This window comes from Melospiza melodia, chromosome 4, assembly GCF_035770615.1.
Source record: "Melospiza melodia melodia isolate bMelMel2 chromosome 4, bMelMel2.pri, whole genome shotgun sequence".
Taxonomy (NCBI): Eukaryota; Metazoa; Chordata; class Aves; order Passeriformes; family Passerellidae; genus Melospiza; species Melospiza melodia.
The window spans coordinates 58,480,695-58,506,702 of NC_086197.1; the positions used below are offsets into that span (position 1 = coordinate 58,480,695).

At 40.2% G+C, this 26,008-nt stretch overlaps 2 protein-coding genes and 1 non-coding gene across 6 annotated transcripts; 1 reads left to right on the forward strand and 2 right to left on the reverse strand.

Annotated features, from left to right (window-relative positions):
* Nucleotides 1-114: 114 nt before the first annotated feature.
* IKBIP (IKBKB interacting protein) lies at nt 115-9,227 on the forward strand. Of its 3 annotated transcripts, XM_063154833.1 has the most exons (5): nt 121-228; nt 927-1,019; nt 1,890-2,118; nt 2,823-2,940; nt 3,790-5,828. In XM_063154833.1, exons 3-5 carry the CDS (start codon nt 1,925-1,927, stop codon nt 4,615-4,617), a joined length of 1,140 nt encoding a protein of 379 aa, XP_063010903.1. In that variant the 5' UTR covers nt 121-228; nt 927-1,019; nt 1,890-1,924; the 3' UTR covers nt 4,618-5,828. The 3 variants fall into 3 exon arrangements, with proteins under 3 accessions (XP_063010904.1, XP_063010903.1, XP_063010905.1); XM_063154834.1 differs by lacking the exon at nt 927-1,019 and having other exon boundaries at nt 115-228; XM_063154835.1 differs by lacking the exons at nt 121-228; nt 3,790-5,828 and adding an exon at nt 6,830-9,227 and having other exon boundaries at nt 876-1,019.
* A 3,986-nt stretch (nt 9,228-13,213) lies between these two features.
* Nucleotides 13,214-22,933, reverse strand: SLC25A3 (solute carrier family 25 member 3). Of its 2 annotated transcripts, none has more exons than XM_063154838.1 (8): nt 22,834-22,933; nt 22,523-22,679; nt 17,788-17,909; nt 15,402-15,581; nt 15,111-15,292; nt 14,220-14,392; nt 13,657-13,767; nt 13,214-13,546 (listed from the first exon to the last, which is right to left on the reverse strand). In XM_063154838.1, exons 2-8 carry the CDS (start codon nt 22,671-22,673, stop codon nt 13,386-13,388), a joined length of 1,080 nt encoding a protein of 359 aa, XP_063010908.1. In that variant the 5' UTR covers nt 22,674-22,679; nt 22,834-22,933; the 3' UTR covers nt 13,214-13,385. The 2 variants fall into 2 exon arrangements, with proteins under 2 accessions (XP_063010908.1, XP_063010907.1); XM_063154837.1 differs by lacking the exon at nt 17,788-17,909 and adding an exon at nt 18,067-18,188.
* LOC134418128 (small nucleolar RNA SNORA53) lies at nt 14,689-14,928 on the reverse strand. The gene has a single exon (XR_010027715.1). It is a non-coding gene; the product is annotated as a small nucleolar RNA SNORA53 (small nucleolar RNA).
* Nucleotides 22,934-26,008: the final 3,075 nt, after the last annotated feature.

Here is a 26,008-nt window from a genome sequence, read left to right on the forward strand (position 1 = left end):
CGAACAAAGCCCCGCGCTGCCTCCCGCGCCGGCGCGGAGCCGCCGAGCCCCGGCTGTGCGTGCCGGGATCGCTGCCCGCGGCGGGCGGGCCCCGGACGTGGCGCACCGGGCGGGATGCACCGACCGCGGGCAGGGGAGGGGCCCCGGGGCCTGTAAACGTGGAGCCTGCGGGGCAGGGCGGCCCTGCCCGCCTCCGCCCCCACAGCTGAGGCCGGAGCGGCGCGGCGGGTACGGGACAGCGGCCGCAGGGACGGGAGATGGGGAGGCACTGCCGGGGCTGGGGGCCTCCTGCAGGGCGGGCTTGGAGGGGATGTGGGTCAGGAGGAGATGTGGATCACTTTGCGGGGAGTAGAGGGAATGTGGGTCACTCTGGGGGGAGCGGAGGGGATGTGGGTCACTTTGGGGGAGCGGAGGGGGCAGTCGGTCCCTTTGGGGGAGCAAAGGGGATGTGGGTCCCTTTGGGGGAGCGGAGGGGGCACTCGGTCACTGTGGGGGAGCGGAGGGAGCAGTCGGTCACTTTGGGGGAGCAGACCGGTCCGGAAGGGTCTCTGGGGAGCTGTGGCTCGTCCCCTGTACAGCGCCGGGCTGCGCGCTGCAGCCGTCCTTTCAGAGCAGAGCTTTTCTCTGTGAAACTCTTTCCCTAACTACCATTCAGAGCTCTTTTTTCTTCTCCACTTTAACTTCATGGTATGTGCTCTCGAACCCAAAGATGTTTTAAAAGCTTCAAAATACAAATTTTCTGTTGTGGTGGCTTTTTTTGCTTGGTTTTCTTTGGGGTTTTGTGTTTTTTTGGTTTTTTTTTTGGGTTTTTTTTTTTTGGGGGTTTTTTTTTTTTTTTTTTGGTTTTTTTTGTTTGGTTTTTTTTTTTTTTTGTGGGATTTTTTGGAAATGGAAAACTTTTTTCCCTCCATGCTTCAACTTCACAGCGTGCTTCCTAGTACAGTGGCTCAAACAGCTCTAAGCTACCGGCATGGCAGATTAGATTTTAAACAATGCCTGTTACCCCTGTACATGACTATGTAAGTATCTCCAAATATTTATATTTTGATATGTGACTAAGCAGAGCTGCAAAGTGATCCAAAAAACCAGCACAATAGTTTGGTCTCAAATTAGGCTAAAGCAACTCTGCCAAGGATCAAGTCTATTTCGAGCAGTATGGTGGAAGATCTTAGGCTTAAAAACTACACTCTGTACTTCACTTGGATGATTAAAATGTGAGCTAGAGATTCATATTGCCTCAATCTATTCTGACCTTAATTTTATCAAGAGGAAGTTACAGGGTTTTTTTTTCTAGAGGCATGATTTCATGAATCTTCTGAATTTTTCTGTCATGACTTTTTGTTAACCAACATTTGTGATTTTACAGATGACATGAAATCATTACAATAGAACTACTAAGTTAAAGCTTGATTTGCAATTTTATTTTTTAAACTGAAAAATTAGCTTTCCCCTTTTAGTGTAGTGTAGGTAATATTTCTTTTTCAAATCTACAGGTAAAACACAAGTTCATCAGTGAAATTGCTGATGAAATTGTCACAGTCATCAGCTACAGAAAGAAATACACTTTTAATCCTTGTAATTTTAAATACATTTAACTTAGCCTTTTCTACAGCAGATGGAATATTTATGGAAAGATGAAATTAGCTTAAGCTTGGAAAGTTAGTTCAGTTGTACAAAATATGAAAGCAGTGCTCTGTAATATAGAAAGCAAATGAAAGTGTTATGTTACTTTACAAAAGTTCACATAACTAGGAAGTATAGTGAACACCAAAAGAAACATGTTTAGAGGTGTATTTGTGAACTTAAACTTTATGTTTGAGGATATTTAAAAGTAAAATGTAAGAAGTAAAAACCAGTCCTTTCTGTTTGTTTTTTTTTTTTTTTTCTAGATCTCTCCTTTGCTTCTGCTTTTTAAAACCACAAAATGTCTGAAGTTAAGCCAAGGAAAAAAGGTATTTCTTCATCCAAGACCAGCGAAGGTTCACAGAAGGCTGAGAAACACAGTAATTATGAGAAGCTGGCAAGTCCCAGGAGCAGCAGTAATCACAGTTCCTTTTGGATGGACTCAAGGACAAGTTTGAGTATCGTTTCCCTTACTGTTTGCCTGGTGGTGAGCTGGTAGGTAACTCTCTAAAGAGGATTTTAGTATTTTCTTTTGTATTTTGTGGGCTTTATGATTTACATATTAACAGAGGGCTTGGGCTAAGTGTCTAGAGAAACTTGTTAGAGGCAGAAGGATCCAGGAAAGAGTAGCAGTATTGACAGGAATGGAAACATGGGTGTGCAGTGAATTACTGTACAAGCTCCAGCTGTTACATCACCCTGAAGGTGCCTTGCTCATGTGTTCTAAATATCTGCTTTGGAGACTGCATCTAAGTTTGGAGAGCAGCTTAGGCTGACAGGAAGGTTGGCAGGCAATAAGTAATTGGACAGAACAGATGAAATAGAGTTTTCTGTAAATAATTTGCTCAGCAGCGTAATAAACCATTCATCAGGTGGAGTCTTTAAGTAAAGGTCAAATACCTTTGTTAAAGATGTTTTAAAATATCTTAGCAGCATCAGTGCCTTAGTTACCTTAGCATGCAGTGTAAAAGCCAAGACATCTATGGATGCTTCCTTGCTGTCATACCTCTTTTAGAAGATAACTCCAGTATCAAGACAGACCAATTTTTTTTTTTTTTTTTTTTGGCCATGTATTGATCTAGCACATTTTGTGAACACAAATCCCTCCAGTAACAATTTTCTGTGAATCAAGTCATGGAATACTTAAAATATACTAATTGAGAAGTTATGTTTTCTGTTCATTTACTTGAAATTTGCAGGTTTCTATTTCAGCAGTCGGGTCAATTTGCTGATCTGGAAAGAAAGTACAATTTTTTACATCAAGAAGCTGAAAAAATCATGGATGTGAGAAATAAAGTAAACTTAATTTCTGAGAAGGTAATCATTAACATCTTAATTGGATGATCTTTGGTGAATATTTGTCATTGCTTACTTCATTGTTATTTTGTTAATTTAACTGCCTGTTTTAAAACAAGTTTTCAGAATGTGTTTTACTTGCCTGTGAAGAGGCATTTAGAGACTATTTCATGTGACAAAGCACGTCAATCCATGCCATTGTTCCAGTATGTGAATACAGTAGCTGTGCCTCAGTATCATTTTTTAGAAACTAAACCATTTTGAAGAACTTACATACATGCACATTTCATTTTACCAGTCCTCTCTTGTGTGCAATTCTAATGTACATTGATTTGAAGAAAATTTACCAGCATTTTTATCTAGCAGACCTGGTCTAATGATATGAAGACATAATAAAGTGATAAGAAAATACAATAGTAATGAGAAAAGACATTACCACGTGTGACATTACCAATTAGAAAAGCTGTGCTGGTTGCTGAATTAGCCCTGATACCTTACAATAAGGATGGTAGCACGGCATGGCTCATGCCAGTGATTTTGTTTCAGCACTGATCTCAGAATAATGTCATTTATACATTATGTAATTTGGATATTTATATACTACAGATTGCAGAATGTTGCATGAGATTTACTGTATTTTGGACACAAGAAAACCCCAAACATAGAAAATTGCATATATGCTATAGAAGTTCAACAACAAACACAGCTTTTTTCCATGACTGTTTAATGCTAGGTTAATCAACAATATTTTAAAGATGAAACATGGAAACGCACCATGGAGGAGCTTTGTAACAAGTACAGTGGTTTTTAAGGGACTTTATTACCTCTTAATAAATGGAAAGAGTTTTCTGTTCTTACTTTTAAATGCAGCTTGAGTCTTCTGAAAGTGTCCTGCGAGAAGCTGCCTCATCCATCTCTGTGATGACTGAGTTTGGGCAGGAAATATCTTCTCTTCATAACACCATAAATGATATTCAGAACAATGAACAGACTCTATCTTTAAAGTTGCAGAGCATTAATGAGAAGTTCCAAAATGTAACAAATTCCTGGAGAAGAAGTCTGGATGAAATGAACACAAATGCTAGTGGTTTAAAATCTGAAGCAAAGTTCATACATACAGAAGTTACTTCCAAAATCAATGAAGTTGACCAAAGAATTAAATCCCTTGCAGAAAGGGTAAAAGATTTGGAGGACAGTACAGCCAGAAATATCAGAACACTAAAAAAGCAGGAAGATGATGAATTCTCTAGAGTTGAACAAAAGTTGAACTTGGATGCAAAGTCAGTTGAAAAGCTAGAAGAAGAACAGAATAGTCTGGTAGCCAAGGACACAGACCTGAATCAGAAACTTGCAAACTATGAACCTAAAATTGAGGAGTGCAAGACCCATTTGCCAACAATTGAAAATGCTATTCACTCTATTCTTAGGCTGTCAAGTGACTTGCTTGGTGTGGAGAAAAAGATAGAGGACTTGAAGACACAGCTGTATGCTGTGGAAAATGACATGCTGAAAACTGTGTCTGATACAGTGGCCATGCAGAAGGCTCTTGAAGGCCTCCAGTCCAATGGCAGCTTGATCAAAATGCAGCATGAACCAGCTGTTCTAGAAACAGGGCCTGACACAGCAGTATCTTTAAAAGCAGGAGAAGTAACTTTAGAAAGCTTTCACTTAGAAAATGACCAGAATGGGGATAAGTGAATTTGGCCTTAGGTTTTTCATTGATAAAAAAGCACTTTTCTATAAATAATGTGATTTAGATCTATGTCAGGGATAGCTGATGGACTGTCATTGATCTGAAGATCATTGGAACAGCTTGAAAGGTTAAGAAAGAGGGTAGAGAGCAAGAGAGTAATACTTTGGTAAAGAAGGAAAGGAATATTTTCTTAAATTAAGGATTATTTTCAGTTTATTTATTAAAAGATCTTTTTTATTAAAAATAATTTGAAGCCAAGTATTTAGATTTAAGGGAAAAAAGTTCATATTTTTAGTTTCTATTTAGCTTTCACTACTTAGTTTCTTTTGTTGATACTTTGTGTATTATTTTCTATTGACTTGTAACACAGTGAACAATTAATCATTTATTTCTCAGCTGAGATAGCTGTACCTTGCTTTTAAAGTGTTGTACACCATTATGGTTTTGTGCTGCAGGAAAGCACTGAGTACATTTTTAATAGTTGAAGCTTAGATAAAACACCCTTAGAGGAAACCTGCTGAGAACCTTGTATTGTTCTGGTTTCTATACGCTGGCATTTACATAGCACCTGGTTTGGTTTTACTTTTGGTGTGTGGGGGGGGCATTTTGGTGCTTTAGAGACAAATTTTAACCTTTTAACATTTTCTTCTGTAGGATGCTCTTTGTTAGGCATTACATGATACATCTTGTATTGCTTTGCTTTTGAAAAGAAAAAAAAAATAACAATGTCACTGACATTGTTTCCCAAAGTTTGCTGAACCAAGAGCTGCAAAAGTAATTAATAAAATCAGTGGAGTTATGTGCTTGGGAGCAGGGAATATCCAGTTTACCCACAGACCTACTTACACATGATCTAATACTACCTAGTAGGCCTGGTAGATATTCATTGAAATTTGGATCTCAGGGACAACACAAATTGTCTGCAGACTTAATGGCTCGATAATTTTGTATTTCTCTGGAAAGGAGGTTACTTAGTAGAAACAGTATGAACACATTTATGACTTAATCAGACCTAATTTAAATTAGTCTGGGTTTGTACATTAATTTCTTTAGAACTCCGCTGAAATCTTCACTAAACAAGTAACACTGTCCATTCAAGGGACTATGAAACCAGTGTTTCTCAATGTCATAAAACTGTGTTGGTTTCATATAATTATTGCTTATGTATAAATTTCTGTTTACAGTGATATTCAAAATAAAAATATATTGTAGTGAATTTCCCTGTCCTGATGCATAAACTGTTCCTCCAGAAAGGGTGCAGAGTAAATACTTTAGTGTTCCCTGTCCTATTAGGAAAAACTATGATATAAAGAAATGCTTTTTAAATATTTTTCACAAGTTTCAGGGTTTTTTCAGTGTTTCAGTTCTAGTGTTTCTACTTTGTATCATTTTGAGGCAGGGTGGTGGGAGTGACAGTGGTGTGATCCCTAATCTTTCATCAACCTCAACCCTACGGAAAGCTGAACGCGCAGGAGATTCAACATGAAATCCTCATCCTTGGAGGCATTAAGTAGGAAACAAGCACAACTTTCCACAACCTAAACTCTGGTCTTTGCTTTTGAGCAAAACGGTTCTGAGCTATTGAGGAACGACCAGCACTATTGAAGAGTTAAAAATACTGGTTTCTGTGATTTTTTACTACTAATGTCCAGAAAAGGATTTATATGAAACTAATTCTAGCCTCATAGAAGGTGTTTCAGTTTGCCTGTTTGGTGGTTTTTTTCTCTCCAAGTTCTACCCTGACTTATTGGGGATTGAACTGGATAGTTTCACTTAGATAATTTCCTTTCCTCCTCTCAAATTTGAAAACCAAGAACCAATCACAAGAAAATAAATATAAAAGCGTGAACTAGCAAATCAAGACAAAAATCCAGCAGTAGCATGAGATTTCCTTCACTAAAATAGCTTTTATGGAGACTTAAAAATTCTTATCTATGGAAGAAGATTCCATTTGATGACTTGTGTTTTCAGAGGTCACCTTGGAAAGTCATATTAGCACCTTCTTGTTATTTTTTTGTTGTAATAGAAGAAGTACTAACATTTATTATGTATACTGACAAGAAAAAAAAAACCTGGTTGTGTTGTAATAGAAATTGATTTCCTAGAAACAGAGTTTGCACTCAAATTGAATGTCAGAATAGTAGGATATTTCATTGAAGTATAGCTTGAATTTTGATATTGAATTGTTAAGCTAGAAATATTTTTGTATCCTTCTAGTGTGAAAAGACTTGGAACTTAATGAAACAGCTGGAAGATCTTCAAATAATTTCTCACATTAAATATCTGCAGGAAGATATTTATACAATGAAAACATGGTCTAGCAGCATAATTAAAAAACAAGAAGAACTGGAGAAGAATTTAACAAGCCTTTTTCATGCAGTTTCAAGCACTGAACAGAACACAGCTTCTGTAGCGAAAAATGTAACATTGACAATTGTGACAGTAAAAACTGACATAAGGCGCATTTCAGGCCTGGTCTCGGACATGACTGCACTGACAGATTCTTTGCAAACACTAGAAGATAAAGTGGAAAAAGGTGAAAAGGCAACAGTAAAAAACATAGGTGACCTCCTTACCAGTAGCATCGACCGAAGTACGAAAATACAAAGCCTGGCATCCAGTAATGCAAGGAAAATCGAGCAAATCAAGACAGCACTGTCTGAGTTAAGGAGCGATTTTAACAAGCATTCCAATAGACTTTTGAATCTTGAAGGTGACAGAGCAAAAGTTCTGAAGACAGTTACATTTGCTAATGATTTAAAACCTAAGATGTACAAAGTTAAAAAGGAGTTTGCCATCTTGGAGCCTTTAGTAAATGACCTAACACTGAGAATAGGAAGAGTAGTGGAGGAGGTCTTGCAACGGGAGAAGGAAATTGCTTTACTGAATGAGAAATTGGCCAATCTAACGAGAGTTCAAACTGAGATCAAGGATGTGAAAGATGAAATAACCAAGATTTCAGACATTAATTGATCACTGAAAGGCCACTGCCTAAAGAATAGTGTTTGAGAATTGTTAACTCCCATCATGTGTAGTACTGAGAAGACAGACAATATTTAAAGGCTTCAATTAGAAGCACATCTAAACCTGAAATTTGTCCTGTTCCTTTGAAAGGACAGCAAAAAGTCAAACTTATTTCAAGGGAGAAATAATAATGTGAACAAGAAACTTACCTCTTTGCATGTATCTTTCTGAAGAATGACAGATGCTATATTTAATAAATTGCTTGTTTTGTAAAATAAAGCAGTGGTAAAGTACAAAATTATGTTCTTAGCTTTAGAGTTTGCTTTCATGAAGAAAGCAGGATCCAAGAATGACAGATTCCAGTTTTGCTTTCCTGCTGCAAAGGAAGGAATAGAATTGTGGTTTCCAGCTAAGCAAGAGGTAGTCCAACAGCAGTAGTACTTTGTCTCTATTCACTCTATGATTTTTGTAAACTAGTTTCTTTTTAAAATAATATTTAACAAGGTATATGCAGCAAAGCAAGAAATGCTGAGAAATATTGCTGATGCCTTCCAGAAAGTTTGTCACACATCGAGATGGAATAATTTGTATAAGGCTTTGTAAGGCTTTTACAATTATAAATGCCTTACAAAAGGCTTTTATATAAAAATTACTGATTAAATCAAAATTACTGTGCAGCACCATTCTGTCTTTAAAACACAGAACGCTCTATAGGGACAATGCTCTGAAAGACCTAATGATGCTGCTGATGGCTTTATCCCAGTGTCACAGTGTCTGCTCAGGAATCCTAACAGTGTTAGTCATTCATTATTTCTTAGTCTGTAAAACACTACAGTGAGCAGCAGAATTAGCAAAGAGAAGCTGCTTATATCCCAGAAAGCTACTGCTTTGAACTACTGGGACTATTTAGGGGCTGTAGAACAACAGATTTGAGACATTTGAAAATGAAGTAGGCAGTTAACAAGATAGTGGGAATGCTTTTAGCAGAGGAAGGTGGGAGAGAAGGACATTAAATAGGAATAAAAATGGCTATAAATATCAATTAGAAGCAATACAGCAACTCAGAAAATGCCTGTAAATGAAATTATATCAAGAAGTGCAAGTATATAGGAAAGCCTTTATAACTTCTCAGTTGGCCATACCTTAACATCTAGCAACTACTAGACTCTTGATGGTATGGAAGATACAAGCACTCCTCTCCCTCACTATTTTCATCCTCATTCAGCATTCCACGTATTTTGGTCTGCTTCATGTTGCTGGTCTTCTGTATCTTCTTTGCTTCATTTGCCCACAGTCAACCTACAATACTTTGTTTAAAGTTTTCCTCTTTTTGGTGCAGGTCCATTCCTATCTCCCCCTTTCTTCTACCCCTTTCTAGGCCACCTGACAGATGGCAAGAATAAACCTGTCAAAAGACAGGTTTTCCTAGGAGCATCCACAGATACTCTACCAACCCCTGTCCCTTTGCTGTTCCACACAGTTCTTAAATGAGCTCCTGAAAATTACCAAATGGCATTTGAAGCAGGCAGCAAAATTAAAGAACAGCCATGGTAAAGTATGCATTGCCTATCATACCTGAAGCAATGTATGTACACATGCACATCTTGGGGGTTTGAGGGTTACATAATAAATATATTGTGGATTAAAGGCATCACAGGCTACAGTCACTTTATTCACTTTGCTTTCAATTTTATGAATGCATCATTTGTGGTCAGTAGCCAGTAAGAATCTGGAGAGGCAAAACCACAGAACCGGTAGAGCAACATCTACACAAGTGATGTGGAAAAAAATACATTCCAGCTGCACAGTTAATCTGAGCAGCCTTGACACAGCAGAGGTCTGTCTGCATGCAGAGTGTACTTACTCCTTGAAACCAGAAAACAAGCCAGGCTAAACAACTGTGGATTTCACTTTCAACCTCCAAAGACTAGAACATGTGTCCCAGTGAAAAGCTGAGGGTACACTCCTGTGCGTGGTCTCCAAGGGAAGTTAAGCATGCAAAAAATGTTACGGGACCTTTCATTTCCCTTTCCCTTTAGGTGTATGCAGAATTCCTACCCTTACTTCCCAGGATAATCCTCTCAGAAATTTTTCTTGCTGCAAGCAAGACAAAAATGATTAAGTCACAAAGGCAGTTTACTTGAAAAAAGTATTTTGGAATAATCTGTATCTCAAGTTGTCCCACCACCGTACTGACCTCAGCAGTAAGGCGAGCAATCAGAAATTCTCCCATAATCCACACAGCTATTACAAATCTCTGTCTACCCTTTGGGCACACATCTCCACTGTACTAAAAAATGAAAATTTTATAGTAGCTTTATAATTATACTGCTCTAAGCAGGGAGGCAGAGAGCTCCTTCGACAGTGGAAAAGGTGAGCAGAAAGTGAGGTATTTTTCAAAAATTTAAAGCAGACAGGTAACCTTGCCTTCTTGTTTTAGTACTGTCAGTTGGGGAGAGTAACAGCTCAGTGAAACTACAAGTTCATTTCTAGGGCCATGCAGTGATACTCTGCAATTTTATCAAATGATTGAGTGATTCAGGTAATAATGAAAATTACAGCTATGCTACTTAAAACAGATCGTCCCATTGAGCCCAAAATGTAGTGACATTCAGGCCATCTTTGCTTTTAATTTAGCTTTCAGGTACAAAACTGGCCAATTAGTATACTTGTCAGCAACCTGAAAGGAAAAAAAACAACCCAAAAGCCAGCAACAGCATTAAATGATCAATGATGAAAAATTACATGAGCAAATTAATCCCAAAAGAATAAAATCTACTTTTAGACACCAGAACATCTGCTTAGCCAAGAATTTTCTGCTAGCAGTATCTTTCTCCCTAGCACTGAGTTACAAAAATTCTGTAACAACGCCATGCAGCTATTAAGCTCATCTACCCAAGGTACTCATATTTGCTATAAAAAAGCAGGATGTTTATTGTTTTCACTGCGAACTACATCATTTCTATGTAAAAATGTAAATGAGTTACAAGTATTTGTATTATTACAGCCCATTTTAAAATGATATGCAACAGACATTTCTGCAAGTATCAGTGAGCGTCAGCACATTTCATCTGTAGTACAACCTGATACAAACACTGTGTGCAAATGCAGTAGTTACTCCAAATTTATATATACTTTAAACCAGAAAGCTCATCTCAGCTCCAAAACCAGCAAGAAAGTATGTTTTCTCCTTCATAAAATATACACAAGCAGCATATACATAATCCATGTTTTACAGAGCACTTTGGGGTTTATTGATGGGTCTGGAGTTACCTAAGTTCAAAATGGGTACCCCTTTTGGACTTTCCTTCAAAAGTACCATTGCTCCATCTCAACCTTTGGAAAATGTACCAGGCATTATGCACAAAGCAGTTACCAGTGACAAAGTTGACCTTTTAAATGAATTTTAATACATTTTTCCCACTGAAGCTTCTTTAAAATACCAGCAGGCAACCCTTTAAGCAACACCCTTTCCTAACAAGCATCTGAACAATCCTATGGCTGAATGTCAATGAAGCTGGCAGCTGCAAGGCAATTCTCTCCCCCTCTTGGGTTTTCCACTGAAATACAACACTGCAAGGAACACTAAGTGTAGTTTCCCTTTCTCAGTTACAGAAGAGGAACTGCTGGCTGCCCCTTGTAGTCTTATCTCGGGTCTACCTTGACAAAATTATCTAAGCATCTTTAAAAGATAAGTTTCAGGTCTACCAGTGAGCAGTAAGAAAATGGACTTAAAATTCTCTTATTGTTGTACGTGTTTTTAACAACTGTGCAACATGGACTCAATCCTAGAGAAAAATTGTGTGACTTTGCTCCACATACAGAATGAGTCTTGAGAAATTTAGCTCTGCACTAGACTGCTTGACAGACTACCTTACTACATGAGCCAAGCTTGTCTCAGTCTTCTGCCAGCCTTAAAATTTGAGTTCTTCTTTCCCCAGGATTAGAAGGAACTTTCAGCAAAGAAAAATCTGAGTTAAAACATGCCTCTAAAGAAACTGATTTTCAGTACACGAAAGTGACAGTTTTGCCTAGCAAGCTGCACCATACACACAACTTCAAAAGGTGATTTAACATCAACAGTCTTAATACAAGTCATAGTAAGGGCTCTTCTCCAAGGAAGCTCTTACAAGTATTTAATGACTCATTAAATAATTTCAGAGCTTCCCATTCACGATAGGGAAACAAGATTTACATACTTTTAGCATTAGATAATTTTAATTTAACAACAAAGTACTTGTACAAGTATTTTATTTAGACTTAGGGTCTAAATTTGACTTTGCTGTGTAATGCAGGCAGATAGCAGTTGTTCTAAGAGTGCCTTTATTACTGTCATGGTGACAGGGAAATGGTGTAGTTCTAGCTTTTACTCTGCATTCTGAAAGGCAACAATTCAAAATAAGGCCCAGCTTTCTTGTTTAGCATAATCATTCAAAATCTTGGAAGTTGGAGGATTTTCCCAGGGGATGAGAAGCTCAGTGCTACAATAGCAGGCACATCCAACTCCGCAAGATGCAGCAGTCAGTACATTTATGATATTCCAATGGCACCTGCCTGATTTGTCCTTCTGGCTCTGAAGGAGCCAAGAAAAGAGGAAGAAGCAGTGTAACGTAAGTGCCAAGCTACGTTCACTATCAGCTCACACACTGTAAGGCAGCCTATCCACAGAATTGCAAAAAAAAACCACATCAGCTCCAGCTCTACTTTGTGAGCTAAGTAGTACTGGATAGGGTGTAGTGATTACCAGCTGTGGGTTATTGAACAGGTGAAATGCAGAAGGCAGCACCATCTCCCTCCACTAAGACTTGAGAAAAAACTTTAAAATAAATACCTTAACATTTCCTTTAACTTGTGTGCTGAGGAGCATGTATTTCTTCACATCAAGGTCCAAAAAACCTGGCATGGCTCCTTGAGCTGCAGAAATACATGGATCAACCATAATTCGGTATTATACTAATTCAGAAAAAAATAACTGAAATAAAAAACTACAGCTGTAGCAAACGTAGGGAAAAGCTGGCAAGTTTTTCAAACTCTAGAGTAAAAGACAAGCCATTTTTATTTTATTGTAAAGCTGAAGTACACCATTAGTAGTCAAATATATTTGAAAATCTTTATTAACATCAGCTTTTCTCTAGTTAAGAGGTAGCAACTACTGTTTAATTCCACAGGACAATCAAAAGAGCCGAGTTCTTTGGTGTGGTTCAAAACCAACAGAAGCAGAAATTAGTCAAGTAAGCATAAGTTAAGTCGGGATGACCATCCCAAGGCAGAAACAGCTCTAGTATGCATAAGGTTCCTTTTATCTCTGTGGGAAACACTGATATCATGACTAGGATGCCCCATCAGACTCCAGTCTCATCTCAGCCATTCAGGAATTCAGCTGTTCCACAGTAACGGCTTATTACAGGCAAATGATCAGTGGGCTCCAAGTGCAAGGACAGGTTCTTGGCACTTCTCTGGAAACAGTGAAAACCTAATTTTAAGTGGAAGGGTAACATATCTCTAGTTTCTAAAGTGTGATACAGGGTATTTTTTTAAAAACTTTTTTGGGGTGGGAGGGGGGAAGCCAGGAGAGTATTTGAGGTATTTGCTACTATGAAATGAAGCTTACATATGCAGTAGTAAACAGACACTAAGCACTCTGTTTCTCATTTATTTCAGGCAATGACAGTGGTAGAATTTAAACCCTCATGTGAGATGAGGGCACAACCAATAATGACATTATATAGTTTGTTTTCTACATAGTCAAATATATAAAAGTTTCATGAAACTCATCACTGGGTCAGCCAGCAGTCAGTCCATGAGTTGTCTATTCAGTTAGACCAAGCTTCTTCTTCAGAGATTCTGGCATTTCAGGTGGAGGTGGGCGAGGAAGTCTGAAATAAACCTTGACAGAATCGTAGATGAACCACTGTAGTGCAGTCAGGGTACCAATCATAATGATACGAGCAAACAGACCTTTCCATACACCTGGAGAGCAAACCATAAAGTGTGAGCAGCATAAAATGGCATGAAAAAAATGCCTCCTCCCCTAAACACCAGAAACACTTGATCCAAAATACATGAAAGAAAGAATGTACCTCTGAATCCGAGCCTCATAAGAACCTGTGAAGCTGAGCTGCCCTTTTCTTTGTTCAACACAGACACCACAGAGTCAGCAGGATGGGAAACAATTGCACAGAACACACCAGCTGAAAGAATAATTTGACATTAGTTCTGTGGTGTTTTAGCTGTACCACTACTGTGTACACTAAGTACAACCACCTGAAACTTCTGAACAGAAGAAAACAGCCAAAAAAAACTTCTAAATCTTTGGATATTGAAAATTCCCCCCTTTCATCAGAAGATTCCCAAGACTGAGAAAGATGCAAATTTTCACTTAAAGCAGCTGCAATTTTTAAATCTGGCCATCAATACTGGTAACATACAGGAGCAGTTAAGAGAAGTCTCCTATTACAGACCCATTTTCTCCTAACAGACTGATTTTATAGTTACTTCTCCTGCACATTTCAAAGCTGCAGGGAAGTTCTCCCATGCTAGTGACATCTGCTAATGTCACTTTTCAGTTAATACTCCGAAAAGCAACAGGTCTCTAGATTTGCAGTAATCCATTAATGTAGTGTAGAACTTAAAGATTCCTTACCAATATAGCCTGCAACAAATGTGACTACCAGCTGTTCTCCTTTTGTACATTCACTTCGTGGCTTGGGAACAACGTACTTGTAGAGAGCTTCAACAGTACGTTCAAAGCAGGCGAACTTCATCATTGTGTATGGAATCTGTCTCATCCATAGTGGAGCAACACCTTTATAGAAACTTAACCAGAGAAGAGACAATCTCAGTTTCATTTTCTTCATTATTTAAAAGTGTATTTCTAACCTGAAATGAATTAGCGTATTTATTGCTGCTATACAACTTCTATATACTGACCCTGTAATGCTGTCAATGCCCACAGAAATTAGAGTTGTTTGAATTCCTAAGTACTACCTTCAAACAGCAGCACAAATTGTAATTTTCCTGATCCCCAGGCTGCACAGCAGTTTCTTTAGTCCCTTTTCAGATTACAATACACTGCAGCAATGTAGTACTCGTACTACCAGTGCAGTAAGGGTAATGTCTGCATGCCAGCCAAGTCCTGATAGTGAAACATGACCTGTACATCTACAGCCACTTCTATCAGAACAGAAAGCTAACATGCAGTTATATTGCTCTCACATGCCAATGACTCAAGCATCTTTGACTGTACAACCAGAAAGTTGCTGAGTATCTCTGACTGGAACTGCTAGAAACTGAAGTTATCCAGCAGAACTCAGCACAAAGATACTCACAAAGATGGATCTAAGGAGCATGTGGAATTAACAGGCAGTTCAGCACAGATCACCTGAAGTATGTTAAGTATGTTAAGTTCTTATCTTGAAATACAAAGAGCAAAAAAGTATTACAAGCTAAGGCTAGAACTAGTTACAACACCAGCTCTTCATTAAGAAAACATACTGAAAATCAAGAATTGCAATTAAAACGAAGGGATGCTTACGCCCAGATGCCTTCTTCTGCAAACATTTTGGGTAAAGCCTGCCGTAGAGTGTTTGCATATCCAGGCTGTGTCTGAATGCGAACTTTAGCAGCTTCCATTGGAGCCAGAGCAATGTCAGCAAAAAACTCCGCACTGGCAGATGCAGCTAAATAGAGCGAAGTACGCCACAAATAGGCATTTTCCTGAAAGGAATTAAACACGTGTTTTTATTAATGAGTCATGCTTTTGTGATTACTCCTTATACTATGATGCTGCAGACATACAGCTTTACAAAAACCATTTAAGGCTTACCTCTCCCAGCATGTTGCCATACAAGATTTTGAAAACTTCATAAAAACCAAATTTACAAAGCCCTTGCATGGAATAGCCAATAAAAGTTGGAGCCCATCCCTTAGCCAAGCCACGAACACCATCTTCCTTGATTGTCACCGAAAATCCATTGAAGATGCTCTTGTATTTTTGTGGATCGACCTAAAAAGAACAGACAGTTAAATGTTTGATATTGCTATTTTCCTTCTCACACCCCCATCCAAAATTTTAAATTTTTGTTTCCTCAGACAGCTGGTTTCCTATAATTCCCTGGACAGATGACGTACACACCACAAAGTTACACTAATGGTTACTTGCTACTCTCAAACCCTGACTTATTTTAACAGCCACTATGTTCTTCCTCAATACTCAGAAACCACCAAACTGAATTTTGTTTCACTTTAATTCTCCAAATTAACAATGCAACTGTAATGAAAAGACTTACTGAAATCACTGTTCTAACACTGTCAGTGGTGCAGCTACTGGTGCAACTATGTATAGATCAAATTTTTAAAAATTTAATGGGTCCTGTCAGTAATCTCATCTACTTTACACACTCTAGCTATGTACACTCAAGCACTGCCAGAAACCTAGAGATCACATGATTACTAGTCACAGAAGGTTGTTTCTCCTCTGTGATCTCTCCACTCAGTCAGACTAAGATAGATGGAGCAAACCAGATCAAAAAGTACTCAAAAACTTCCACACTTGTACTTTGACTTGGCAATAAAGGCCATAGAGGCTACACCAATTGTCTTCTGCCCATTAAATTTTGAGAGATTTTATTAACTTATCAGAAATTTAACACAGACTGACTTGAACAATTTTGTTTCAGGTGAAAGGAAGTAATTTAGCAGGAACTTTTTAATGGGTAATTACGTCACATCCCACTGTTACTTTTCATATCTGACATCATCCTACAGCTCCTCTAAGGATAAAAAGGAAAATATCAAACTGGATGCCCATCAAAGCTTTTAGAAAGAGCTACGAAACATGCATGCCAACCTGCACTGACTGGTATACTGTCGTGCAGTCTAGGAACAACATACTTGAGATCTAGTTCATCTAAATATGTCAATTTTAGAAAGAGACATAATTTTAGAAAATTTGATATTTAATCAGGCACTGTAAAATGGACTATGTTCAAGTCAGAACGAAGCTTAGTTATTAGGTGTCCTGGTTTCAGTTAAACCATGGCAAAGGTGACCTCTTCTTAAAAAGACATGAGGGCAGGCAACAGGTTTCTTCCTGGAGAACTTAGGAAGGATTAGTAACATGCTCTGTACTGGATCTGTAAAGAGATAAATGCTGACAGGTTTTACAAGATCACACCTGCAATCCACATGGAACCCCCCTCCTGAACCTCCCTCTAAGTGCTGGAGAGGGAAGGGGAAGTACCACCACCCTGACCATACAATAAACCAGAACTGGTAGCCCACACTGAGCATGTCTGATGTGTTACAGATTTCCTAGTTTGAGACCAGAATTTCAGATGCTCTCAAGAATGTGAAAAAGTCTCTCTGGTAAACATTAAATAAAGGCCATTCCAAAGAACATGGTTTTGAAGAACAGCACATGCATATTTCTAGCATGACAAGGAGGTCTGACTAATCCAGAGTTCCCTCCTAATTTCAGGAGTTCTAAAATAACAAAATGCCCATTTTTATAATCAGCCTATGCAACAGGGAAATCATGAACTACTATATTTCCAGAAATTTACAGGAGTGCTTTAATTTGCTTCATTCTTGCAGATTTGCCTGAATAAATCCATTAGTATGTTTTCATCCATGGCTATTCACAAAATTATTTTAATGTGTCACAAGTGCAATGCAATAATGCTCCCTTTAGATTAATAAAAAACCACTTCAAGGAAAGCAGTTGCAAGCATCAATGGCCTTCATGATATCAAATCAAGTTCTAGCCACTGCTCAAAGTGGCATCATTAGAAAATATCCAATCCATAAGCCGTGCATTGATATCCTTGGTGTTAATGGATCAAATGACACATGCATGTCACTCCAGGCTAAAAAACACAGATCCAAAAGATACTATTTCCTTACTCCAAAAGCACTGGAATAATGCTGGACAGCTAACCAGCCAACAGAGTAACGTTGTGGTGGATGCCTTTTAGCAAATACAGTCACCTAAACGTGCCTTGAACGCTGTCAAAAATAACGCATCCATATTATCTGTAATACCTTTACTTCTCTTCAAAGTGGTATTTTGCTAGTCTTACAGCAGTAGATTTGATAAATTCAAGTTTGCTTGCTTCTTCTCATCCACAAAAGATTGCATCCCTAGTGCCAACTCTTAATATGCTGTCTACATAGAAAACAGAAGTTGAAGAAATGTTTGAGTTGATACAAACCTGCATACGGCATTTCACTAAATCCAGAGGTACGACACCAGTGTGTGTCAGGCCACAACTTAGGACCCCACCAACGCCACAGAGAGCATAAAACTTGAGCGAGCCATATTCACAACTGTATTCTGCAGCAAAAAATAAAGACACACCATGCTTTTATATCAACTCCATGCACTGTTGGACAGCCATGTCCACGGTATGGTTTATGCCTCCATCTCATTAGTAATTAAATATACCACACTGAACATGCTCTGTCATCACATACCAACATGCAGAACAAACCTGCATTCTGCATTTAACCAGGTCTAGAGGAACCAGGGCCGTATGTGTTGTTCCACAGCTAATAATCCCACCAAGGCCACAAAGGATAAAGAATCTGTTTGAGCCATAGGCACAGCTGTATTCTAGTTAATTGGAAAAAAATTACACATATATGATCAATCATAAATGGTAACAATGATCAGAAAAGAAACTAAACTAAGTGCTACCTTCTCAAAAGTATTAAACTGAAATAATCTCCCATGCTGTATCATTTAATTATAGTGTCATAATGAAAAATTATTCTTTGGCTTTAAATTAAAACATTTTGGACTGAAAAGATTTGATTCTAAGCCTTCCAAGTTGAATTTGCTCCTTTAAATAAGCAAAGGAAGAAACACTGAGGTTTTAGCTCAGAGCACACTAAAACCATAGAAATTAATCCCACAAGTTACTAGCAGAAATTATGACTCAAAGTTGCAATGTCCAATAATTTCTTATATCCAGGAAATAAGAATAGTATTCCTCTAGTACTCAAAAGACCAAGCTTCTTTAGTTAAATATTCTATGACAGTTTAACTTCTGTAGAGTTTAAGTGGAGACTTTTTTTTTAAGTAATCTCTCTTAAGTAGAGACTATAAAAAGCTACAATTTTGGTGTTGGACATATGCAGATATATTTTCACATATTTCTCAGATTATTTACAAAGATTTTTTATAAACTCTTTCAAATACAGAATCTCACATGTATAGAGCTTGTTTAATGAAACAGCAGATCGCTATTTATACACAAGGTTCATTAAAGAATCTTTCAGATCACATTTATTCAAGAGATACTTCATATGTAGTGTCCTATAGAGTGTATATATTGTGTATAAAATAATCCAATCTTAAAATAATTATTAATTTTCACATACTGCTAGATAACAAAGTTACTGGAGCTGGAAAGAAAGAATCCGTTTCCTTCTTCCGTTTTTGAAGAAGCTACAGAGGCTATGCGTGAGTGCAAACAAGAAACACTCAAATTTACAATGAACAGTAAAAAATAAGCATACATTAGCAGCACAGCTCTGCTACTATGCTCAACATTTTAAAAATATACATAAAAGCAAATCCAACATACTGAATAAGAATACAGAAAATAATACACTATGTAAAAAATATTCTTCAAAGTAGAAAAACAATCTTTTGCTAAATTTATTGGTGTCACTTCAATATAATGAAATAGACATTAAAGTGTTACAACTTACCAAGAAATACTAATGACAACTAAAAGACAGCAAAAGCCTATCTTATGTAGAGCTTCTTTGCCATCTTTCTGGCTGTGAATTCCTTTATGAACACCAACAGAAACTGACAATGGTGTTCAACAGCACAAGCAGAGCAGATAACACTAGCAGGCTTATCCAGCTCCTAACTTTGCTAACGTAACTTTTAAAGGAACTCCTTCCCACAAATGTTCCAGATTTTACACTACATTTTGTATTTATGTTTTTCACTTTACTTTTAAAAATTGCCCAACAACAAAAAGTAAGTTTTTCTTTATTTAAAAGAATAAATATCAAATCACAGATGCCATAGTGAACCTAAGTTAAAAGCTAAAAGTCAGTTATCAGAATTACTTATTTTTAATTGAGACACTGCTAAAGACTGTAAATATGCTGGTCTAGGACTTACACATAGTTCCAAAATAGCTTGGCTAGCAGAAACAATCTGTTCTTTCTAGAATGGCTGGTTAAACACACACAGATCAGGCAGGTGTAACCAGAGAACAGACTCCAGGTCTGTCTGGGCCAGCTCTGTCTAGCTGTGTCTTTGGCCAACAGCACCACAGCCCTGCAGCGGCTACCATGCTGCCAGATCTCAGAACTGCTTGTTCACATTGCCTTTACCACAGTAATTTAAAGTCATACTGCTCAAATGACAGGGACAGACCTTTATAGTAGCCAGAGAAAAGAAGAGTTTTATGCATGTGGATTACAATGCTATTCAGAGTGATCTGTCAGCCTGGTGTTCAAGTACAGTGATAAAGAAAGCCAGTATCCATTAGGCTTGAGCTCTTTAGAGGTGCCTAAGTTTGGAGTGGTACAGCACTACTAGGAAAATAAAGCCACAGATGATCTTGGACTTTTTATTTCAGAAGTAAAGTCAAATTTTCTAAACAATTTCTAAAAAAACAGCTGAACATGCTGCACAGAGGAAAAGAAAGTCATTCTAACATATCCAGGTAATCATTTAAGACAAATATCTCTAAGGTACACAAATTATACATTTGGCATAAAAATGTATCTCCTCTGTTGAGACAGCTACATCGTAACTATTTAATCTCTCTGCTTCCAATCTGACACGGTAACAAGGACAAATTCCATGAGCTGGTCATAAAATACTCGGTCTCTGAGCGCCGATGTGGCTGATGCCCTGAGTTGATCTCAGAAGGTCGTGTGGCTTGTACTGACTTTGTGTGACCTTGTGCGAGTTCTGATATCTTCTGCAACGTGTTATGTTCTCAACACAAAAGCCAGAGAACCAGCTGGGTACATGAAATAATGAACTCAGCAGAAAAGATTATGAAGATTGAAAAACTTTGGCCACCTTTGACCTCAACTGCCAACAAACAGGATGAAGATTAAGCATAATGCTTTAAAGAAATAAGTGCACCTAGTGAATATATTTAGCATACCAAAGAGCGATTTAGGGCTTTAGTTAGCTGGCAGCAGGATTACTACACTGAGAGCCACAAATAATTTCTTGAAAACTTCATAAAACAAACCTCTTTCATGTATTATATGAATGTTCATGCAACTCCACTGAAATACTTCAATAATCACAGTGCTCCAGAAGAGGTAGCTTGCTGAAATTAATTCCTACTTTTTTTTTTTTTTAAGTAAAACCAGAAAGACGCTTTTAAGTCACTGACAGCTTAAAAGAATTAGAATTTTAATATCCACCTCTACTACAGATGGATCTCAATAGGTTGCAGAGGCGTGAAGAGACGAACTGAATTAAGTACAACAAAGGCAAATACAGGATCCTGTACCTGGGGAGGCACAGCCCCACGGACCAGCACAGGCTGGAAATGGCTCTGCAGAGAAGGAGCTGGGGGTCCTGCTGGGCAGCCAAGCTGTCCATGAGCCAGCAGTGTGTGTGCCTGCGGCCAAGAAGGCCACTCCACCAGGGTATCCTGTAATGCACTGAGAAGAGCACTGCCAGCAGCTCGAGGGCCATCCTGTCCCTTTACTCAGCCCTAGTGAGGCTACACTTGGAGTGCTGTGGCCAGTCCTGTGCCCCTCGGTACAAGACAGACATGCAGCTCCTGGAGCAGGTCCAGGAGAGGGTGACAAAGATGATCAGGAGACTGGAAGACCTCATTTATGAAGAGAGGCTGAAGGAGCTGGGTCTGTTCAGCCTCAAGAAAGGATGACTGAAAGTGGACCTCACCATTGTCTATAACTACTTTTGGGAGGGTGTCAAGAGGATGGATCCAGGCTCTTCTCAGTGGTGACAGGACAAGAAGCAATGGGCAGACACCAACACACAGGAAGTTTTATGTGAAAATAAGAACTTCTTTACTGTAGGGACCACACACTGAAACAGGTTGCCCAAAGAGGCTGTGGGGTCTCCCTCCCTGGAGATATTCAAGAATCTGGACACAGACCTCTGCAATCTGCTCCAAGATGACCCTATTTCAGCAGGGAAGTTGGATCTGTAAGGATGACGACGATGACTCACTGTGGTCCTTTCCAACCTTACCCATTCTGTGGTACTGCAAGTATCATCAAGGTCTGACCTTCAGAAGTCGACAAAATAACTGGGAAACATACAGGAAGCACTTGCACTTAACTCTTAAGTGCATGCCTGTATCTTAAATAGCAAGCTATCTGGCACACATCCCACAACTAGTAAAAAGGAAAAAAAGAAATAAAAAATAACAACAGCGAGCAACCCTAATGTAAATAGGGTTCACGTACCCAGCTATGAATAAACTGGTGAAAAAAATAAGAGGAAAAGGATGGGAGAGATAGTCTTTCGAATCCACAGATTTCAGTCACTGCTCTTTTCCACCGATGAAAGAAGTACAGGCCTACAACCTCGGTTCCCGAGGCTGCAGGCCATGCGGAGTCAGAAAAAGCGCTCGCTGCTCCCCAGGACAAAATCTACAGGAGTTTCTGTGATTACTCTGCACTAGAACCTTCCGATGTCCTTTCCCGGCAAACCGGATCCCTCCTGCTCCTCAGCACACAGCGCCGGGAGAGCGGAAGCACTGCCAGCGCCTCCCCCGCCCGTGCCCTTCCTCGTCCTCCAAGCGGGCGCGTAGGCCCAGCACCGGCCCCTCCCGGCCCGGCCGAGCCCCGCTGGACGCCGACATCCCCTGCACCGCCCTGCCGGGCACGGGCCCGCGTTGGCGGGGTCGGCGCAGGCACCGCCAGCCCCGCACGCCCGCGGGCCTCGCCTCCGCCCTGGCCCCTCCGTCCCGCTCTCACCTTCGTCGGCGGACGCGGCCGCCAGGCTCCGCCGCGTGGCGGAAGCCTCCGCGGGCTCCGCCGGGCGCTTTCTCACGCCGTCCTGCACCAGCTGGAAGTGCGGCGCGTAGAACGGGTTGTGCCGCGCGAGCGGCGCGATGGACGAGAACATGGCGACCTGAGGCGGGCGAGAAAAGCAGAGCGACGTGGGACCAGAAAACCCCGCCACGTCGCGGCCGCCGAGCCCCGGCCCCGCAGCCGTGAAGCGGCCCTGCCGCCCCGAGGCTGAGCCCGGTCCCCGGCGGCGGGCGACCCGCGCCGCCCCGACTCACCTCGCAAGATGGAGCCGCTGCGGCAGAGGCTGAACGCGGGCCCCGCGCCGTCACCTTGTCCTTCTCCGCGCCGGGGGCGGGGCCGCCGCGCAACGACCCGCGCCGCGATTGGCGGAGGCGCCACGCCAACCGCCGCGCACGCGCCGCCACCGCCCTCCCGCCCCGCGCTTGCGCCCGGGCGGGGCCGCGCTCGCTCCGCGCCCGCTGCCGGGCCCGGCCCTCAGCGCCCCGGGAGCGGCCCCGGGAGTGGCTCCGCCGGCGCTGGCTCGCTGCGGCCTGCTGCTGGGGCTGGGTGAGCCCGCCCTACAGCGATAAACCCTTCGCCTCCGCTTCTGTTCCTCCTTATCGCCGCCCGGCTCGGGGCGCTTGCCAGCCGCGCCACGTGCCTCCCGCAGCCTTGCCCCGGGCAATGTCAAACCAGAGACGCGCCCGAACGCGAGTTCCCCTTGCTGGCCTTGACCCGTGCTCTGCAGCACTCACACCGAATCATGAAAGCACCAGGCTTGGAAGAGATGTTTAAGATGAAGTCCAAGCCCTAGCATCGCACCCATTTTAAAAGATTAGTTTAAAGAAGTCCTCGGTATCACCCCAAGTTCCACGTCTGGTAATCACATCCAGGAATACTTTGTAAAAAGCTCACCCCTCTCACCGAACTCCAGCTGAGAACTGTGCCAGCCCAAGCACGGTCAGATCTAGCACCAAGCACTGCCTGCAGACTCCCTGGCCGAGCTCCACCTTCGGAGGGTCAGCTTGCAGGGCACCATGGCATAGCCTATGCTACAAGGGCAGCAGCTGCTCACAGAATTGTTTCTTACTGGTTTGTTAAAAGCAGAATGTTCTGTAACACAGGACCCGTGCTTGGCCTTACCTATCTTTAACTATGCCTTTACCAGCACAGGGTGATTTTACTCATTTTTACATAGTACAAGACTAGCACAGACAAGTTAGCTCTCCAGTTACTGAAGAGGCAAGAACTCCACTTTTTCATTGTTTTGATAATATACTTTTGATTACAGTGCTCTGCAACAGCATACACACAAAAGCCAGGAAAGCAAGAGATGTGCTGAATATCCCAGCTCTTACTTCTGGACAAATGACTGCACCCCAACTTTGGTCAGATAAGGGGCTCCTATCAAACTTCCAAAGAAGGCCCTTAAACCCTGGCTCTACTTGCTCTATTTCACAGTTAAGTTGTGAATCCAGGGAGACTGGCCTACAATACAATAGCACTGTCAAAGATATCAAGGTTGGTTAAGTGCCTCTCGAATAAACTACACTCCAGCTGCTCAAGTAGGAAAAGGACAAATGAAACTTGCATTCTCCAAATACTTTAATTTAGCAACCAGCTGACAGCCCAAAGTGGTGTTGAATTCATTGCCAGTGGCAGCAGTGAAAACAAACCAGAATTGTTCCGCTCTACACACTCGCCTCTAAGCAATTCTTGGTAACAATATTTTATTTGAAAGGCAAACACTGACACTTATATTCAATTAGATAGTAACCTCTAAACACGATTGAGATTTGGGCTCTTACCTTGAAACTGCATATAAATGATTACAATTCTTGCAGGCTTTTCCAATTTTTAACATCTAGAAAACCTTTGTTCCTTTCAATTATAAAGGATGAGTAGATGACTATTTATAGACATCTATAGACTTGTGTGCACAACTATACAGACGCTTATGAGTTGGTCTGCAGAACTTTTCCAGGACAAACTGTGAGTTTGGTTTTTAAGTGACAATTAACTTCTTTTAGCTGTACTACTAACTACTAAACAGCACAGCCCCATGAAAATACAGGAATAATGTATATTCTTGCTGAACACATAACATTTCACAAAGAAAATACCTACCACTTTTCCCAGATGTGAAGGAATAAAATAGGAATAGCCTGTAATTCAAACTGCCTAGATAAATTTAATTAATTTCTGAGAGCCATTGCAGGTAGTAATAGGTGAAGACTTGAAAGGTGTTACCTTCTAGTGTCAACCTCTGTCCAATTCAGAGTAAAAAGAGCTATTGTAAATTAAATCCATCATTTTAATCAATAGCTCTACATGTTTTATGAAGTTAGGAAAATTTCAGTTTGCAACTGTGCAGTGTTCCTTATTTCATCTATCCTTGTGTTTTAACACCCACCACATACCCTCTCCATTTCCGACCCCAATTTCACCTCACAATGCATACAATCAAGGAAATGCAGGCTAGTTCCTGTCTTACAGTAACTGTTCACAGTTCTAACATTTTGGTGAAGCCTGCAAGCAAAATCAAAGCTCTTAGGAGCTTTTTTCCCAGGTGACCTTGTTTTCAGAAGTACACGAGATACTGAAACAACCATCCATCCACACATTTGACAGGCTAGCAGTGCAGCATCTGCTTGGGTTGTAAACTTGTACTTTATATACACTTTCCTTGTTGCAACATCAGAACAACAAGACCTTGGTTCTAGAATCAGTCATGGATCAGGTTTTACAGCCCAAGGGAAATCTTAGCCTGCAGCATTCCTTCACCAGGATCCAAGCTTCCAATGTTGAACAACAGCAGTCACATGTTCTCAACATAAAAAGTAGTGAAACCTCTATTCTTATTAATTGCTGCCATGGATATCCTTGTCTAATAATATTTCTTTAATTTTTTTTTTCATTCTCCTCACACATTATATAGTTTATCTCTTAAGCATCACTTTTTTTTCCTAAAGAACAAATAAATAAGACAGTGCAGTTATTATGTTTTAACCACAGGCTAACAAAGAACTTCAAAGTGTGGTGGAATGGTGGAACAGAAAACTTGTGGGATTTTTTTTTTTAGTATCAGCAGATACACAGTACTTACAGGTTTCTGTGCCACCTTAGGACTGCTTTATAAGTTCAATCAGCTTGGAGACCCTGTGCTGTCAGAAACATGCATGTACATATCTATTGTAGTAATTTGCTGTTGCAAAGCAGCCCGGTAAATTCCCTCAGGAAAGGAAAAGCAAGTCAAAGGACAGTTTTAGACAAAGATAGGTAGACTCACCAAACACACAATAAAAACCACATTAACAGATAACAACGGGTATGCTGAAACACCTACCTTTGCAAACACAAAATTTATACATCCCTGCCTCTATTCCACCCAATATGTTACTTAAGCCATATCAAAGTAAACCAAATGCACCAGCTTCATTTGCAATTACA

Bases quoted from the DNA above. Each gene is read 5' to 3' on its own strand.
- IKBIP (XM_063154834.1), top strand. From the start codon at position 1,925: ATGTCTGAAGTTAAGCCAAGGAAAAAAGGTATTTCTTCATCCAAGACC. The intron at 2,119-2,822 runs GTAGGTAACTCT...TGAAATTTGCAG, and splicing joins GTTTGCCTGGTGGTGAGCTG to GTTTCTATTTCAGCAGTCGG. The intron at 2,941-3,789 runs GTAATCATTAAC...TTTTAAATGCAG, and splicing joins TAAACTTAATTTCTGAGAAG to CTTGAGTCTTCTGAAAGTGT.
- SLC25A3 (XM_063154838.1), bottom strand. From the start codon at position 22,673: ATGTTCTCGTCCATCGCGCCGCTCGCGCGGCACAACCCGTTCTACGCG. The intron at 14,393-15,110 runs GTAAGCATCCCT...TCTCTGGTTAAG, and splicing joins GCAGAAGAAGGCATCTGGGC to TTTCTATAAAGGTGTTGCTC. The intron at 13,547-13,656 runs GTACATTCTTTC...TTTGCTCTCCAG, and splicing joins TATGAGGCTCGGATTCAGAG to GTGTATGGAAAGGTCTGTTT.